The following is a 17,824-nucleotide window of genomic DNA, read 5'->3' as shown; positions in this document are numbered from 1 at the left end:
CCGTACCAAGTAAAGGTGGAATTTTTCAACTGCTATCATCAATTTGAAGAAGATTAGAGGGCTCGGTTGCTTTGGGAGGGATGTTACTGCTGACGTTTAACTAGCAATCTAATTAGTATTCTCTGTTCAGAAGCATGGCTGTTTTTTTTTTTTAAATCATGCTTACAGCGATAAATCAATATCTCCTAAAATGGCACTTTTAAAGGCTCGATTTAATATGAATGCTCAGTAACCATCTTCTCATTATGGGATGGGTGAATTGCTTGCCTCCCAGGGCTGTGACATTTTGAAACCTCCCCGGCGTGCTATCTCCACCCCCCCGCCCCCCGGCGTGTACCGATGACTCCCTCTGCCCCGATTTTTTTCTTGCTGCTGTTTTTATGGTCTCTGTTGCTTTCATTCCAATGAGCCAGCTTTCTTTGTATTGATGCGTTGCACACACAACTAACATTCACAACTGGGTTTTCCTGCGTGGACGAGTCACGGTGGTGTAGTGGATAGAGTGTTGGAGGCCTGAATTCAAATCCCAACTTCTAGCATGGAAGCTTGCTGGGCGACCTTGTGCCAGCCACAGCCTTTCATCCGTACCAACCTCACGGGGGTGTTGTGCAAAGGGGAGGGAGGAGAATGACGCTCTCAGGGCCAAGCTACAAGTGACGAATGACACTTGAACAGCAAGTGTATTTCTCCCTGTTCACTTGCCCTCCACTCAATCCACTTGCCATTCAAGTGTCATTTGTCACTTGTTGCTTGGCCCTCAGAGAGCAATCCTAAGTAGGTTTATTCAGAATTAAATTCCATTTTATTCCTTGGAGCTTACTTCCAGGAAAGCAGGATTGCAGCCGAAGCCACTCTGGGCGCCCAATGATGAGAAACACAAGCTACGAATGCAGGCGTAAATACATCCCAGCCCAGAATGCTTGTTATAGAGCGATTATCCAAGAGTGTGTGGAGGCCAGTCAGACTGGCTGTCTCAGCTCTTCCAAAATAAATCCGCATTAACTGCCATCGGTGTCTGTGGCCGCTGGCGATTGCTGTCCTTTTGTCATAGCTGCAACTCCTTTCCATTTTCCATTCTGGCTGGTGCCATTTCCCCTCCACACCCTTCTATCTCTCCACCTGGGGACACCAAGTGGCTTACAAAATAAGAAGTGCTTTTCTGCTTTGCTTAGAGCTGTATAAATACATATGAGACTTTTAAGAAATGCACCGAGCATGACCTTCAGTGTGTTTTCTCAGCCCTGGAATAAAAACCTACAGCTACCTGCATCATATTTGAACCCAGTAAAACCGCTTGTTTTCATGAAGGGCCCCTTCTAGATCAGTAGAATATACTTGTCTGAGCACATAATAACATACCTTAAGCATAAGGTTGAATGGAATCCTCCTTGACTGCCTGTCCTTTGCTTTCCGCCTACCTCTTAGTTTTTGCCTGCTTTTCATGTTTGACTGGGGTATTAATTTCCTGAGACACCACTCACTTGATATTATAGAGTCTGTGTGTTTCATAAATGGGGTTGAAAGGAAACCAATCCAGGGCCATATTTCTATTTTTAAAACCCTCAATGTCCCAGAATCCTGTATTAAGTGTTTTAGGGCTCAGTTTTTTGTCTCTCTTTCGTTCCCCAATCCAATGCTGTTCAGCACAGTTCTGGAGGAAAGAATCTTCAAGCTTTATTTTGTACAAAGTGCATTTTGTGTGGAGGAACTAGAGGTTGACCATTGTAGCAAATTTAATCCATTCTATAGCTTTGGGTAATGCATCGTTCATAATAAGCTGGTGAAAAGGTGATGGGACAAAACAATGAAATGTGTATAAGAGAATTGCCTGGACTAGGAACTCCTTCCTAGTTGCAAACCATTCATCAGCTCCAGAAGTAATAAATCTGCTTCTCATCGGAGCAGGTGGAGGGATTCCTCTTTTTATCGTAGCAAACCACATGATTTCAGCTTCATGAAGTGACTCATCTTGTACCCGTTTGGGCAGGTGTGTTATGAAATTAAGTTGATTGTGGTTCCATTAGGTCTATGGTAATTTTGGCTCACATAGCATCATGGCAAAGTCAAGCAGGGTTGAACTGTCAACATATCTGGGACAAACTATGCTGTTGGGAGTACTACCAGAAAATGTAAATAGAAAACTATACGAACTATTTAGATATTAACTGACGGCGGCAAGGGTGGTATTTGCAACTAGATGGAAGGAAGAAGATTGCCCAACTAGGGAAATCTGGAAAGACAAGATGGCAGAATACACAGCTATGGTGAAACTGTCAAGCTATTTAAACAGAAGACCAATGAGTGAAGTGGAAGAGAAATGGGGGGATTATTTTACTTACAAAGGAGAAAATGCATAAAATGTTTTAGGTTCAGAAATCTGAGTAATATAGTAAATGGATATATTGTTCTAGATTGAATATAAGGTTAGGATCCGATAAGTTATGGAAACTTTGGTATAACAGTTAAAAGAAATAGAAGTGATTTGTATAGAAGCGTCAGACTATATTAGGATATGATCTTTAGTCGATTTAATAGTGAACACTCGGTAGAAAAAGAATGTACTTAGTAAGGTACACAGAAGCCGGAATATTAGATGCAATCTTCATCTTAACATTAATGAACTCTGATGAAGGCATGTTGTTGTGTACGCCGTGTTTTAACAACCCTTGTAGTGCAACATTTTACCGTTCCTTGGACCCTGTTATCCCCCTTCCTTGTTTTTTCTGTACCGCTCTTTGTTTTGAAAAAAAAAAATTGCAAAAAAATTACATCCCCCCCCCCATATCTGGGACTGTGCATTACTGGGAACATGGGTAATGGAAGGAGGACTAACTTCCAGGAATACTGTCCCACCATTCCTAACCTTCTTATTAAGAAACACTCGACAGCATCCAAGAAGTCCCCAGATTGCAGCTTGAAAGCCACTATAGCTTACTGTTTCAAAGTACCTTCTTGCTGCAGCCTGGATTATTTAGTGACATTTCAAAATGCTGGGAATGTGTCATTCTGCACATCTGTCATGCCAGCTTGCCTTGGTTTTGATGAGATGATTTATGAGGCCTTGTCCCCCTCCCCCAACAAATTAAAAATGTCAGTTTTCGGTGTTCCCTAGTAGCATTGCTGTGATTCCTTTTGGTGACCTTTCTGTAATTTTTGTTGTTGTTGAATTTTCCCTACAGCAATTGCTTGGAAATGATTGTCATATAAGAAATCAACCATGGCAAACAGGAAATGTCAAAGCAGTACAGCCAGCGTGCTGGATCACCGGGCAAGAGTCTGCCCTGCTTCGGTGCATGGCAGAGATGCTGAAAACAAGGAGAATAATCTGCCGATGGAGGAATACGCAGAGAATGAGATAGAGGCAATGCCCGTCGGGCAAGGGAGCCCCACGTTGGCAGAACATGAGTGCAACGATAACAGTGCTGACGGTGATTCCAGCTCAGATTATGTCAACAACACTTCCGAAGAGGAAGACTATGATGAAGGCCTCCCCGAGGAAGAGGAGGGCATAACTTACTACATTCGGTATTGCCCAGAGGACGACAGCTACCTGGAAGGAATGGACTGCAATGGTGAAGAATATATTCCTCAAGAGGAACATCAAGTGGAGACGGATGAATGCCAAGAAGCCGTAGAGGAAGAGGAGTGGGCAGAAACGAAAATTCAGGATGAAGATGATGCTACGGAAGCGGCAGCCTACCGTGATGGTTGTGTCCAGCTTTTGGAAGGCGAGGTGGCTTCTCTGGAAATCCAAGACCAAGACGAAAGCCTACAGTATTGCCATTCGAGTGAAGAAACCTACCCGAGCTATTACTCGCCGGAAGCCAACGGGAACGCCCACGGTCTGTCTCCTTATCATTCCAGGAAAGAAGAGGTGGAGTTGGAAGAGCAGGAAGAAGACATTGACCAGATCGTGGCCGAGATTAAAATGAGTATGAGCTCGAGCAGTATCAACAGCGTGTCGGAAATGAGCCCGGAGCATACTGGGACTGAAGGTGTGCCAAATGACTATGCAGAGACTTGTCAAAAAGAAGACTCTGGCCATACCACCAACAGGCATCACGGGAGGCCAAAGTCCCTGAACATCCCCCCGGCCTCAAAGCAAGTGGGAGATGTACCCCGAGTCCTCAAAACAAAATCGAAAACTCCAGAGGAAAGGCAGACGTGGCCACAGGAGCAGGTAAGCCGCTGATTCTCCTTTACGAAAACACGGTATTATAATTTCCCACAACTCTGTTAGTTGGTTCAGTTTGAACAGGTGGGAGAAAGGGTGCAGAGAAGTTCAGAAGGAGGAGAACGTAAAGTTTTGGGGATCTTCACCCTTTTCACTTAGGGGAGAGTTTCGCAAGTGCCCGCTGTGAGCTTGGGAATGGCGTAGGGAGCCCTCAATGCCTTTGACATCTCCGTCCTAGATCCCAGTCCTGCACAGTCATCTCAACCCCGTTTGCATGTCTAGAAACCAAAGACAGAAAGGAGTGCTGTTATTAACAACTCTGGAGTCAGATGGTGAAAAAATAACTCCGGAAATGTAGTCCTTGCTCAGCCACTCAGCTGCAGGCAATATTGGTGCCTTGTATGTTCCATTTCACAAGTGGGTAATACATTCTCCAAAGATCTTCGTGGAGGACATTATTACTTGAACTTGATCCGGAAATGAAGGTTGCCTGGTGTGACCGCTGTTGGGTGTAATCGAAAGTTGAGGGTGGTCCTTGGATATACTGATACTAGATCCAGAGGAGTTAGCCATGTTAATCTGTAGTAGCAAAATAGTAAAGAGTCCAGTAGCACCTTTAAGACTAACCAACTTTATTGAAGCATAAGCTTTCCAGAACCACAGCCATGCATCTGACGAAGAGAGCTGTGGTTCTCGAAAGCTTATGCTACAATAAAGTTGGTTAGTCTTAAAGGTGCTACTGGACTCTTTACTATACTGATACTGCGAGCAGATACTGCCTTGATTAAGTTTATCATTTGGGCAAGGGGAGCGACTCCGTCTGACGAGTCCTTTGGGATTTCCTTCCTGTTTAAGAGACCAGAACGATACTGTGCCACCCCCATTTACTTTTTCACCGCCAGACTCACCCACATTGAGTGGCAATGCTATCTCTGTGTGTAAGATGGGGAAGTTTGGTCAGGTCTAATATAGCTTTGGATTTCCTGCACTGAGGAAAAAGTTGGACTAGATGGCCTTTGAGGTCCCTTCATATAAGAAAGCGTTGGAATATGTGAGCCTTCCCCAACACATTCCCCTAAAGTTTGATACACACCAGATTTCCACCCCCTCTCTTTGCATCATATGCAGGATGGTCTTCATAGAGCGGCAAACCAGATGCCGCGTGGGAGATCTGAGGCTGGGGTTTTCCCAGTATTGTAGTTTTAACTGAAAAGCAGCAGTGGGGAGGCCTGAATTACATCATGGCAACAGAAAGATTTAATCCTTTTCCCTGCACCATTTTCCTAATCTTACTTGCCTTTCTCCTCCAAAGCTGCTATTAGCCCTTTGGGGAAATTTACACATCTCTGTTTTCTTTGGTGGACCCAACAGCAGTATAGGGATTATGGTGTAATTTAGATTAGGAAAGCTTCTCGCCCTGTGTTCCTCGGAGGACACTTAGATCAATGAATAAACATCTCTTGGTGGTCTCCAGCTCCAAAGAGATCCGCCTTGCTTCAACGAGGACCAGGGCCTACTCAGCACTGGCTCCCGCCTGGTGGAATTCTCTTGTCTGTGGAGACCCGGGCTCAGCAGGAATTGTTATCTTTCTGCCAGGCCTGTAAGACAGATGTGTTCTGCTGAGGTGGGCGGGCCGTGAAACCAGCCTCCTGCCATGGGGGGGGGGAGTTACCCTCTCTTCAGTCAACATCTAATAGTTGACCATCAGCCCCACGGATTGCTGTTTGGGTTGCGCAATTGTTTTATATATTTACTGATGTTTTTATCTGCTTTTAAAGAAATACGTTTATGTATTTTATTTATGTTGTATTCCGCTCTGAGCCTGTTTGCATGGAGAGCGGATTAGAAATATAACAAACAAATAAATACAAAACAAGGGAAAAGGTTTAGCTCAACTCCCCATGACTGCTTTTAACTTTAAAAGTTTTTTTAAAAAATTGAGCAGTTTGATCACGTCAGGTCTGATCCTCCAGTGAGAGCGTTCAGGCTCCTTGCGGAGATGATCTGGTGAATACAAACCAGGGTGCTAAATTCTTGTTCTCGTTGGCTGTGGGAAACCATGCTGATTAAAAGATTATTACAGCAATGATTGCATTTTGATTCCTTTTTTATTTCCACTTGAATCTCCGCCCAGCGGAGGCAAAATTTCCACCATGTGCATAGCAATGACTCTTCATGAGTTCCTAGGAAGCAAATTTCAGAATGCAACAAAAGATGGGGGTGGGGGAATTGGGGAGGGGCTGGTGGCATGGTGTACACAGGAAAAATATGCAGTCTTATAACTTCCTCGGATTCTACCTGCAGTGTGTTTTTAGACATGCTTTGAAATCTTGTAACTTAGGAAAGGCAAGATGTAAAGTACATAAAGTGCATAAGTATATAAAGTACAGCCAAAGTACAGCCACTGGGAAAGGCAAGATGTAAATATTTTAATAAATCAAAAAGGAAGATTTAAAAAAAAAATTATTTAAATTATGAGAAATGTGCTTCATTGATTTGTATCTTAATAGCTTTGGGCCAGTAATGAAACGGGTTTAGGTGTTTCAACAAGCCATCGCTTTGAAGTCAAGTTGTGGTCCCAGACTGCTACCTGTGACTCTCATTCTTCCAGCATCTCGTTCATATGCATCGAAAGATCGGACCACTACAGTCCCCCAAGCCTTAGTGATATTCTGGTTAGATTCGTGTAATTTGTTCCAGGAGGGGCTACCTTTTGAGACAAGATGCGGTTCAGTGATACAGCACCTGTTCTGCAAAGAGCCAGTGTATAGTGGTTAGAGTGCTGGGCTAAGATCGGCGAATCTTCATAGCCATTCGGAGATTTTAATGTGGTTTCTCACTGGCCTTTGTCCTCCACTGCAACCGCTACTTCCTAATGTAAAGAAGTGGCTATTTGTGCAATCTAAATTAAGGTTTTGGGGGAGATGGGGAGTTTCTTCCACTCTCAAATTGTTAGCATTGTGGTACACACTGGTGGTACACATTGGTGCAACACTCTAGGAGTCGCCATAGTTGACCCTGAGTTTTTGGTGACTCCTAGAGCATTGTGCTGATTCCCATTCGTGCCAGAAGCAACGTCGCTTCCTGTCCATACAATCTCTCACCAGGTGCGACCGTTGGGGTGGCAAGCCTATGTATATATACATGACCTTTTGACATGTTACAACGATACTTACTTAGACACGCAACCATGCATGCACGCGCACAGGCCCAGTCTCTCCCTTGGTATTTTTCTCTTCCTGGGGCAGTTTATTCCAGTTAAAAATTAACGCCTGTGCAAAGAACTTGCCTTGAATTCGTTGCATTAAAGCTCTTGTTGCTAACCAAAAAATTAATAGATTAAGAACAAATCTGTGCAAAGGCAGGCACACGGCACACACATTTCCTTCTACTACATTAACCCGCTTTGAGGGCTGTGAATTTGCCAGTTGCTTGGAGGAGCTAGGCTGTGCTGAGTATCGTTAGTGAGCAGGGCAAAGGTGTGTGGTAGTAAGCCAACCAATTGGAAAAGCAGCCGGGGGGAACTCCACAAGCCCACAGCAGAAGAGACAGTGGCAGGATAAGATGAAACAGAAAAGGAGGGCAAACCAAGGTCAAAACCAGAAGATCTGGGGAGCAACTTGCCGAAAGTCTGCCACAAGAAAACCTCTTTTAACCCCTGTTTATCTCCCAGGAGCCTTTAAGCCTTAGAAGCCAAGGAACCATATTATAGGTTCAGAATCTAGGCGGTACAAAGATGCCTGAATTCAGAAATTTTCTTTTTCCAGCTTTTGTGACTTCATTAAGTGTGTATGTGAAGATATTTACTGGCTCACTTGCATTAAAAAAAAACCTTTTGAACAGTACTTTCTTTCCAGGAAAAGACGGAGATTCTCCTCTGAAGAATACTCCTTCCACAAAGATTTAATTTATCTTTAAGATGCCTCATCACGTACCCGACAGAGTCACAATTGGATAGTAAGGGGAGTTTTTTTACAAAAAAAAAAAATCAGCCACGGCAACCCAACGGTAATGTTTAGTACTGACAATAAGTCTTGCCCTCATATGCAGCAAAATCAATACCAAACAAAGCTGTAAATCTGGTTAACATTGGATGTTGGGTCAAAAAGCTAGTCGTCAATAGAGATTATTAAACCTTTGGAACTCTACATAGACTTTATTGTAGCTGTAAGTATTGCCTGCTAGGAACCAGCCAATGAAGTATGGTAACCTATGTGTGATGACAACCCAGACTGCAAGGTTCATTCAAAGTTTTGTTCTCCTCCAAAGTTGTCCTTTGACTAAAGAATATTTTGCTTGATTATCCCTCTGTTAACCAAATGCAGCGGCACATTTTGAGATATCAAGAGAGCATTGGCTTGTTCAGTTTTAGGGTGCCGCTCATTGGATAGACGTCTACAGAAACTGTTCTGAACCCACCTCTTCTCAAAATGCAAGAAGGTGTGACCGTCACTTTCAGCCTTGCCAATTAATCAACTCAAGTTCCAAGTTGATTAATCTAGGAACATAAGAAGAAGGGCCTTGCTGGATGAGACCGGCGGTGCAGCCAATCCAGAATTCTATCTCACACAGTAGGCAGCTAGTTGTTTCGGAGGAAACCAGTTATCTGCTGAGGAAAGCTTACTCTTTGAGCCTATGCTTTAGAAAGACAGGCCAGGGTTCTCTGACGCCTCTGCCATTCCTCAGCCATTTTGAAGGTAAACAGTGTGGCCTCTTGATCTCTACATTGATGGAGATCCTCTAGTGTGGACCTTCTCTCGTCTTGGCGTTCTTGTCAATGGGACCGTTCCTTTTATGTATTGCACTAGCTTTTCTGATGTTGACCGCTGGACTTCCCTTTCGGCTGCATTTCTGATTTGCAACTTGAACCTCTGAGTAATGCCATACTCGCAGTTGCAAAGAACCGTTTACGTGACAGTCAGACTCTTATTCTACTGGTCTTCCTTTCCTGTATATGCCTCCTTAAGCCAGCCCATCCGTTTCTATTAATTTTCTTTAAGATCTAACACTTTAGCTCCCCGTATTCAGGACCTGTTCTCAGTGGAGTCATTAGTTTTTGATTGGAACCAACAATGAGAGAATGAAAAGGGAGCCCAAGGCGGTAAAGCATATCGCCTGATTCTAATGGAACTGTTTTATGGCCAACTCGTCTGTGGGGTGCTTTGCGCTGAGAGTGCGTGCTGGCAACTATTCTCTGTTGTTCTGAGAACAGCAACGATGTTCTTGCGTGCAACAAAACAAAAAAGTATGTGAGAGAATGTAAGTATTTTTAAAATCGAGGGGAACAAGTGTTGTTGTTGTTGTTGATGACGATGACTCATACATATTAGCCCTTTAGGGGGTCTGATTATAACAGCCACCTGTTAAAATACATGAAAACATGCATTTAATGGAGAATTCGCATACCCATTAGGAATCCTGAAAGTTCATTTGAAGGAACAGACCAAGTGCACAAGTTGAATGCTACAACCGAAATCTTAGACATATCTTGATTCATATTTAGAGCCTAGAAGCAACAGATAATCAAACACGGATGGTGTGATTTGTCTGTGTGCTAGAGGAAAAAAATGTTGAGCAATGAGCATTCTGTGCCGAATTCTGTGCATGTTTGCTCCTTGTCCTGTAATTTTTCACTATTTTGTGTAATTCTGGCTGTGCGAACAGTGGCAAACATGCACAGGAAGTATTTAGCCACCTCTGGCTCCTGAGATTCGGAATGCCTTTTTTGCACAATTTCAGCTTAAGAGCTAGAAACTTGCTTTTAAAGCAAGGAACGCTCAGACGTTGCAGAGAAAAGCTGCAGTGTACACAGCATCTGTTCTGTTCTGCTGGTGTTGGAAGAGCAGGACTTCAGAAATCCCTAGATTGATTTTATCTGTGCCACAAACTAACAAGACAGTCGTGGGCAGGTTGCTTTCATCCTGGGCCCCATATCTGCAAGCTGTGAATACCACCAGGCCCCTTTCCAGGGAACAGTCTCATTTAATTTCAGCATCTAAACCTGCTGTGTCAATCAATCTGGTATTTTTCTACCCCAGCTCATGGTTTTTTGGGTGGGTGGGGTTTGAATGCATTTTCAGGCACAAATCATAATTATTCCTGACACCACCTTTAAAAAGCTGGGGGGCGGGGGGGCTTCATACTGGCTGTTTCCCATTCCGGATTGCTTGTCACCCCTCCTTGAAAATCATTGCATTTCTCCTCCCGCCAGCCTGCATTTTGCACGAAATGTTTTCTGCTTTAATCCTGTTTGTTTAAAAAAATAATAATGTACATGCCGTTTGGCGGCAGTACGAGTCTGTCTGCATCATGGCTCCCTTGTACTGATGTGTTTCGCTCCACATCGATGCCCGTTTCACCTTATTAGCTTAACAGCGCAACATAATTAGATTTCTCTCCACTGGAATGTTGCTTCAGGGGCTGCAGTAAACACATTGCCTCTCCGGCCATCTGCTGAGGCTGCAGGGGTGCTATCGAAATCACCCTTTAAACTGTGTGCATTTTAATGAGCTTGAGGACGAGGCCTGCGGGGAAGCACAGCCAAATGTTGGGGGGGAAGGGCTGTTGAGCGTCTTGCAAATCTTGGCAATAGCAACCGTGCGCACACTGTGAAAGTTGGGGACCCAGAAAGGCAGTGTAGTTATCAGGACCATGGACAGAGGACAGCAGATGCTGATGGGAAGAAGTAGGACAGCAGTAAGGACGGAGCCCTTCCCCCGTGCGATACTGCACTGATTTCAGTAATGCTAGGAAAAGAGGAAGACCTAAAACTAGATGGCTTGACACAATAAAAGAAGCCACACCCTCCAGTTGCAAGATCTAGCAAGTCTGTTAATGATAGATCCAGAGGAGTTAGCCGCGTTCGTCTGTAGTTGCAAAATAGTAAAAAGTCCAGCAGCACCTTTAAGACTCACCAACTTTATTTGTCATGCACCTGACGAAGAGAGCTGTGGTTCTCGAAACTTATGCCTCAATAAAGTTGGTGCGTCTTAAAGGTGCTACTGGACTCTTTACTGTTAATGACAGGACATTTTGGAGGTCTTTCTTTCATAGGGTCGCCATAGGTTAGAAGCGACTTGATGGCACACAATGCACATAACAAAGAGGGAACGGGCCTGAGTGTGTTGGCCCTGGCTACGCCCGATCGCCATCTTGTGAGCACAGCATCTGTGTGTGCAGGCTGGAACATTAAAAAAGTTGCGTCCCCAATCTCTGCTGATGAGCCAGCGATCATGCAGTGGCTGGACCCGTGCGGTCATGCCTTTTGATCCCTCTCTACATTTTCTGACTTCAGCTTGGGCAGTGTTGGGTGTAGAGAGCTAGTGTGTTGGACTAGGTCCAGGGAGTTGCAGGTTCCACCCCCCCCTCCCTTCCTACCATGAGACTCACTGGATGATCTGGGGGGCAGTCACTGCCTCGTGGCCAAACCTACCTGACCATGTTGCTGTAAGTATAAAATGGGTGAGTAGAGGAATATACATGGCACATTGAGGAAAGGGGGGATAAAAATATGATTTATGAGCCCAGAAGCCTGCACCGTTGGAGCCCCACATTTGCTTCTCTGGGTTCTGTTGCCCGAAGGTAATGTGCGTGGTTCGATTTCCACACTGATCCTTGAGTTTGTTCTTCCTGCACAAGGGCTCTCCCGTGGAGCGCATGCACTCCTGTGATGCCTGAAATGGGTGGGAGAAAAGAGGGGCATTTTTGTCCACCGTGGGAGACCTGCTGTTGAAGCCAATCTGTCAACAGTGATTCTCTCTCAAGCAAAGTCTGTATCCTTTTGTGGTTCAAAGCAGTCAGCGAAGGGATCTGATTTTTACAGTAAACCCCACAAGCGATAAATGATGCAGGCATCGATTTCCTGTTCCTGAACACTTGAAAAAAACATGTTCGTTTGCTTCATTTGCAGGTGTGTAATGGCTTGGAGCAGCCGAGGAAGCAGCAGCGCTCTGATCTCAACGGGCCCATCGACAACAATAACATGCCAGAGGCAAGTATTGGCACCCAAGATGCTGCCCGTCCTCTTGTGCTTCGCTGCTTCGGAGTAGCAAAGCATTATCTTTGAAGGTGTTCAGGGAGTGAAGCCTGCCGCCACAAACCCACGTCCAACTCAGGCTTAGGCTGACCTTCCCCTACCCTGAGGTAAAACTTCTCCTCTTTAAGCCTGTGAAGCTGTATACCAGGCTGGGAAGCCTCTGGTAGCGTGGTTGAGGTGTAGCTTCAACTTTCTTTCTTGTCCCACCCTTAAGGATTATTAAAGATGGTTACCCAGCCAAGTCTTAGTAGGGGACAGATCAGGGGTTTGTGCTTCCCTTGAGCACAAACTGGCACACAAGGCTTGGGGAGGTTCAAAACGTAACAGAAGGTTTATTTACAGTAGGTGAAGTCAGAGGGCAGGTAGGCAGATGTTTGAACTGATGTAACAGAAAGGTTTTCATACAGGAACTTCACTGGTGTGAGGCACAAAACACTTGGAATAACACTAGGTTGCTGGCTTCGTTCAGAGGCGGACACTGCTTCACAGATTACACTTTATATACTCAAACACAAACACAGCACAACTTTCCCTCCTCTCCAGACTTAAGGGTGCTCCACTGAGATGAACCCTTCCTAGATACTGGGCAGGCGTTATAGTTATGAGCTATCACTCTGTTCCTGGCACTGAAGGGGAGACTCTTCTCTACCCACTTCCTTGGCCCTCTATAATCCCCAGATCTCTCAAGTCTAAGCAGGAGTTAGTGCTGCTTTTCCCCCACTTTAGTCCGAGGACTAAAAGTGCTTCACAAACATTATTCCCTCTCACAGAGGATTCTCTGGCTGACCCTCCCTGGTCAAAAGCCAGGCTTCCACTCCCTTTCACTCTCTTGTTTTCCCTCCAACCCCAACTGCCAGCTTCCCCAACATGCCACCCCCAACTGCCATTTCAGGCTAGCCATATGGGGAGGGGGGAAGGAAACATGTCAATCATACCTCACTGACTGGAAATCTCGGCCTCTGAAGCTGAGTCCGTCACACGTGCACTGCTGAAATGAATTTAAGTTAGAAGGGGCTGTGACGGGAGAGGCAGGGCTGCTGCTAAAGAAGGCTGTGAGATCAAAGTCAGCTTAAACCTGGATGTCTTCCGTCGCAGCATAGGGAGAGTGTGTGGCTGAGAATGAATCAGGCTTATTTTTGGCACCAACCAACTTGCAGTTGGGTTGTGATGTCTGAATATCGCGAAAGGCTAGTGCTATTCGTTTAGTTGAAAAGTGACTAATGAATAGTCAGCTCATTCCACATGTTTAGTGATGTCTTAAGAAAGCCCTCCCCTGAAGTCACTCCAATATTCCTGCTGCTTTCTGAGGGGAAGATGCAGACCGAAAGATTTAAAAGCATCATCTATTGTACAGACAAAGAGATGCTGGTCACCTTCTCCTCCGCAGTTTCTTTATCCTTTCAGATCTGGGCTGGTGAACGAAATCAGCACACAACGAAGCCTGTATGCAATTTTTAATTTGGAAAGTTTCCTTTGATGACTTCCAAAAGGAGAAGAGTCTCTTTTGTTCCTACTGGCAAGATGATAATTCTTTGAAGGATTTAGTTTCCAAAAGGAGAAAGTACATAAATAATAGCTCTTTGGGGTTTTTTTTAAGAAGTTCTGTTTTATTTTTGATGAATAGCTTGCTTGGTCCCCAAATCCAGAAAAATAACAGTGCTTTAATGTGAGCCAGGAATGACCAGGACGGGGCCCAAAGACTGTGTGGTGGCCATCGCAAGTGCACCTTGGACTGAGTACAGAAAATTTTGCTCCTGGCACGTGCTGAGCCACGGCCTGCAGCCAAAGGCTTGTGAATGGTGATAACACTTCCCTTGCTGGTGAGCGCATCACCCAGGCAGGCTTGCGCCTGAGCTTCGCTTCGCAGGATTTCACTTGGAAATGTGTTGCTGCTTTGGAGAGGCATCTTTCCATGTCCAATCTTGCAAGTTTTAGTTCGGTCCTCTTAATAACGCCGACTCCCCATCCTACTTGGCCAAGCTAAACAAGGCCCTTCCTTCCTTCTGTAGACTGTTTGAGGCAACAGCTTGCAATAGCTTGGAGGCAATAGTTGGGCATGCAGGATGGACAGTTGCCACCCCCAAAAACAGCAGAGTAAGGTGACTCTCCCATGGTAAGAGTGTCCCAACGGGCAAATTCCAGTTTGCTCTTTTCCTCCAAATCAGGATTCCCAGCAATGGTTTTACTGTTCAAAATCCTAGTTTGTAGGGAAAGCATGAACCATAGCTTGCTTATTCAAATGTGGAAGAGGCATTCCACCAGGCTTCCACCAGCTTGCTTGTTCAAATGTGGAAGAGGCATTCCTCCAGGCTTCCACCAGCTTGCTTGTTCAAATGTGGAAGAGGCATTCCACCAGGCTTCCACCAGCTTGCTTGTTCAAATGTGCAGGAGGCTTTCCACTAGGCTTCCACCAGCTTGCTTGTTCAAATGTGGAAGAGGCATTCCACCAGGCTTCCACCAGCTTGCTTGTTCAAATGTGGAAGAGGCATTCCACCAGGCTTCCACCAGCTTGCTTGTTCAAATGTGGAAGAGGCATTCCACCAGGCTTCCACCAGCTTGCTAGTTCAAATGTGCATTCCACCAGGCATTCCCCCCGGCTTTTTCATGTCAGACCCCAGCAAAAGATACCAAGAATGCTTTTCCAGGAATGTACAGTTTATACCGTGCTGGGAACCACTGTGCTTGTAGTGGTTAGTGTTGGAGTAGAGAGTAGTGGCTTCAAACGCCTGCTTGCCATAAAATGACCTGGGGCGGGTCAGTCACCCACTTTACAGAGTTATTGTGAGAATAAAATGGAAAGGGTGAGGGGCCGTGTAGGCTGCCTTGCCCCCCTTCGAGGAGGGCGGAATAAAAATGCACCACATGAAAAAAATTATTCTTCCAGCTCTGAAAACTTAACCCAGCATAGGAAAAAACAGCGCTGTGCAAAACTGGGGAAAATCACATTACAATATGTTTTGTAATAGACACCTTCTGTGGCATGACACTTGCTCGGGAGTGATACAGCGCTCTGTTTTTTTAACCCTCTCACAGACAAAGAAAGTGTCGTCCTTCCCAAGTTTTGTTGATGGTAAGTACGTTTTCGCTTTGTTCAGAATATGTAGAGTATTTCCGTGTCCAGGACGGAGATGCTAAAAATCTCAGGGGTGTTTGATTTAATGCAATTGCAGCAACTGCTTGTTGGCTTCAGCAGCTTTTAAGTTCTGGCTTACGGTGAACCCTGTTCTGTATCCTCTCCCGAGTGTGGTATAGTCAGACTATGATTTGGAAGACCTGAGTTCAAATCCCCATTCAAATGGGCAGCTCTCTGGGTGATCCTGGGTTCTTCCGTCTCCTTCAGCCTAACCTGCCTGATAAACAACATAACCGTTGGTTTCAGCGGGTTCAGACGGGAGGACCGCTGCACAGGTTTGCATTTTAAGGATATCGAGTTGCTTTGTCAACATGGCAGAGACAAAACCAAGCTTTTTTAAAAAAAACAAACTCCAGTCTCATGGAGTAGTAACTGGAAGTAATGAAGGTTTTTCCAGAATTTCGAAGTTAATTTTGCCTCTAGTGCAAGCTCATTAAAAGCTGGAAGAGATTTTCACCTGATGCCATTTCCAAAGTAGATATAAAATCTTTGTTACAGTGCCTAACTTTGGATGGAGAGTGGAAGTCAGTTCCCAAGAGTCGAGTTAGAAATGATTTTTTTACGGAATCTTCTGAGTTTGCCTCCAGCGGTTCCGCAGCGCAGCTTGAAGCCAGTTTTCTTTCGAGGGGGCTTTGTGTCACTTGCTTTTGCACTGACCCACTGGACGTGGTACTAGCTCACGGGCGCATTTCATTTTTAAAGTCCTGCACTGAATCCAAACCGTTTAATTCTTCCTTCTTCATTAGAGATTTGAAATGAACTCTTCATATCCTGAGGAAAATTGTTAATGGCCAGTTGCTCTGGCAGTCTTAGAACACTGTTAAGAAACGTGTCTGTAATTTGGAGTTAGATTCTTTTTCCGCTTCCAGCCATTTCAAAAGATAAGAGAGTCCCTGGATGCAGCTGTAGGCTGAAATGAACTGGTTTTTGAAGTGTCCTACTGCGTATCATCTTAGACCTATTTGCATGGTTACAGCAACCCAACCCCCCGGACTTGGGGGCTTTTAATTATTACTTTAATAACTGGCGCTGATGACTTGCTTAATGAAACCAAATGTGATCTTTGTGATTGATTTTCCCTGGTAATCTTGTTGATGGTGGAGGGGGCTGGTGCACAGTCCGTTCAGATTAATCTTTTCTGCCCTTTTCTGAGACTGGCATTTTATGGATGCTTCTTATCTTTCATTAAATCTGATGGAGAGGAAACCAGCTCGTTCAGAAAGAAACATAGATGTGACAGAGCTGACAATTGATTACAGAGGAGAAAACGTTAGTAAGTTTTTTGAACACACACACCCCGCCCATGCTCACACGGAGATCGTTATGACAGACGTGCTAAAAGCTTTTCACGTAAGACCGAACTCTTCCTTGTCTGTTGTCTCCCAGTGGGGCTAGTCCATAAGAGCAAGATATCTCTGTGTGAGCAAGACCCATGCACAAGTTGTTCTCCTCCTCCTGGTTTTTAGAACTGAACGCAAGTACAACTTGAGAGAGCTGGACTAACAGTGCTTCCATAACTCTTAAACATGTTTCTTTTCCCCGGTGGCTTTACGTCAGTGCTGGGTTCCGGGGAAATCACCCAACCTGTAGGCAGACTTCAACATCTCCCCATATCGTCCGACGCACTGCAGGACGTTGCGCTTCCGGTGCGTGGTTCAGTGTAGCTTCAGCTCTTGAAATAGGGAACTCTGTTTTTGCTCTGCTGCCTCAGGCCAGGAGAGAAGGCAGCTGAAAGTGTCGCTTTTAATTTGCCGCAGATCTCTTGACAGCCAATTTTCTCCGCAGTTCAGGTTCCCCTTACCCCAAACCACTCGTGACTCCGGCTGCAACAAACGCGATCTGAATGTCTGCTTCTGACGTCTGCTGCTGGAGGGGGGGAAAGTTCCTTCTGCGTGGCTGGCAGCCAGAAAAACTGGCCTGAGATTGGGAAGCTTTAGAGAACGCAAGAGTCAGAGAGGCTTTGGTCAGCGTGGCTGTGGAAGCCCTCCAAGTCTGAATACCTTCCACCTGGGGATTCTCAGCACCTTGTGCTACAGCGCTGTCTGTGCACTGCCACACTGAAGTTGTGCACCACCCGTTTTGCTGGGCCCTGCACAACACATTCGGCCGTTTCCCCCCCCGGCTGGGAGCAGCAGGGCTAGTCCCCCTTCATCGATTGAAAGTTGCCTCCTCTTTAAAGGAATCTTGGGTGGTTTTGAACCCCACATAAATTTCTGAAACAAGGTGTTAATTTGATGAATATGTCTATAAGGTATATAAAAAGGAAGTGCATGCATAAAATACATAATTTGAGGAATGATATTAATTTTCAGTGTATTTACTTCTACCCGGTAATGACAGGTTTAGGGTTGCCCATATATCCGAGAACAGTTTATTAAAATTCAATGAAATCATGTACTTAGTTAGCCGTTGTGGCATAGAGAGACAGTGTGGTATAGTGGCTAGTGTTGAACTAAAATTTGGGAGACCAGCTGCAGATCCC

The 17,824-nt window shown here is 45.1% G+C and overlaps 1 protein-coding gene across 1 annotated transcript in view; it reads left to right on the top strand.

Annotated features, from left to right (window-relative positions):
- APBA2 (amyloid beta precursor protein binding family A member 2) overlaps positions 1-17,824 on the top strand; it is a 96,001-nt gene that overhangs the window by 55,794 nt on the left and 22,383 nt on the right. The window contains exons 2-4 of the mRNA XM_055002459.1: positions 3,180-4,180; positions 12,084-12,164; positions 15,243-15,279. Coding sequence (XP_054858434.1) covers positions 3,218-4,180; positions 12,084-12,164; positions 15,243-15,279 — 1,081 coding nt within the window. The 5' untranslated portion in view covers positions 3,180-3,217. The remainder of the gene's footprint in view (positions 1-3,179; positions 4,181-12,083; positions 12,165-15,242; positions 15,280-17,824) is intronic.

Source organism: Eublepharis macularius, chromosome 18, assembly GCF_028583425.1.
Source record: "Eublepharis macularius isolate TG4126 chromosome 18, MPM_Emac_v1.0, whole genome shotgun sequence".
NCBI classification, from domain to species: Eukaryota; Metazoa; Chordata; class Lepidosauria; order Squamata; family Eublepharidae; genus Eublepharis; species Eublepharis macularius.
Note: the sequence above shows the minus strand (reverse complement) of the source record. Positions and strands in the feature narration are given on the sequence as shown.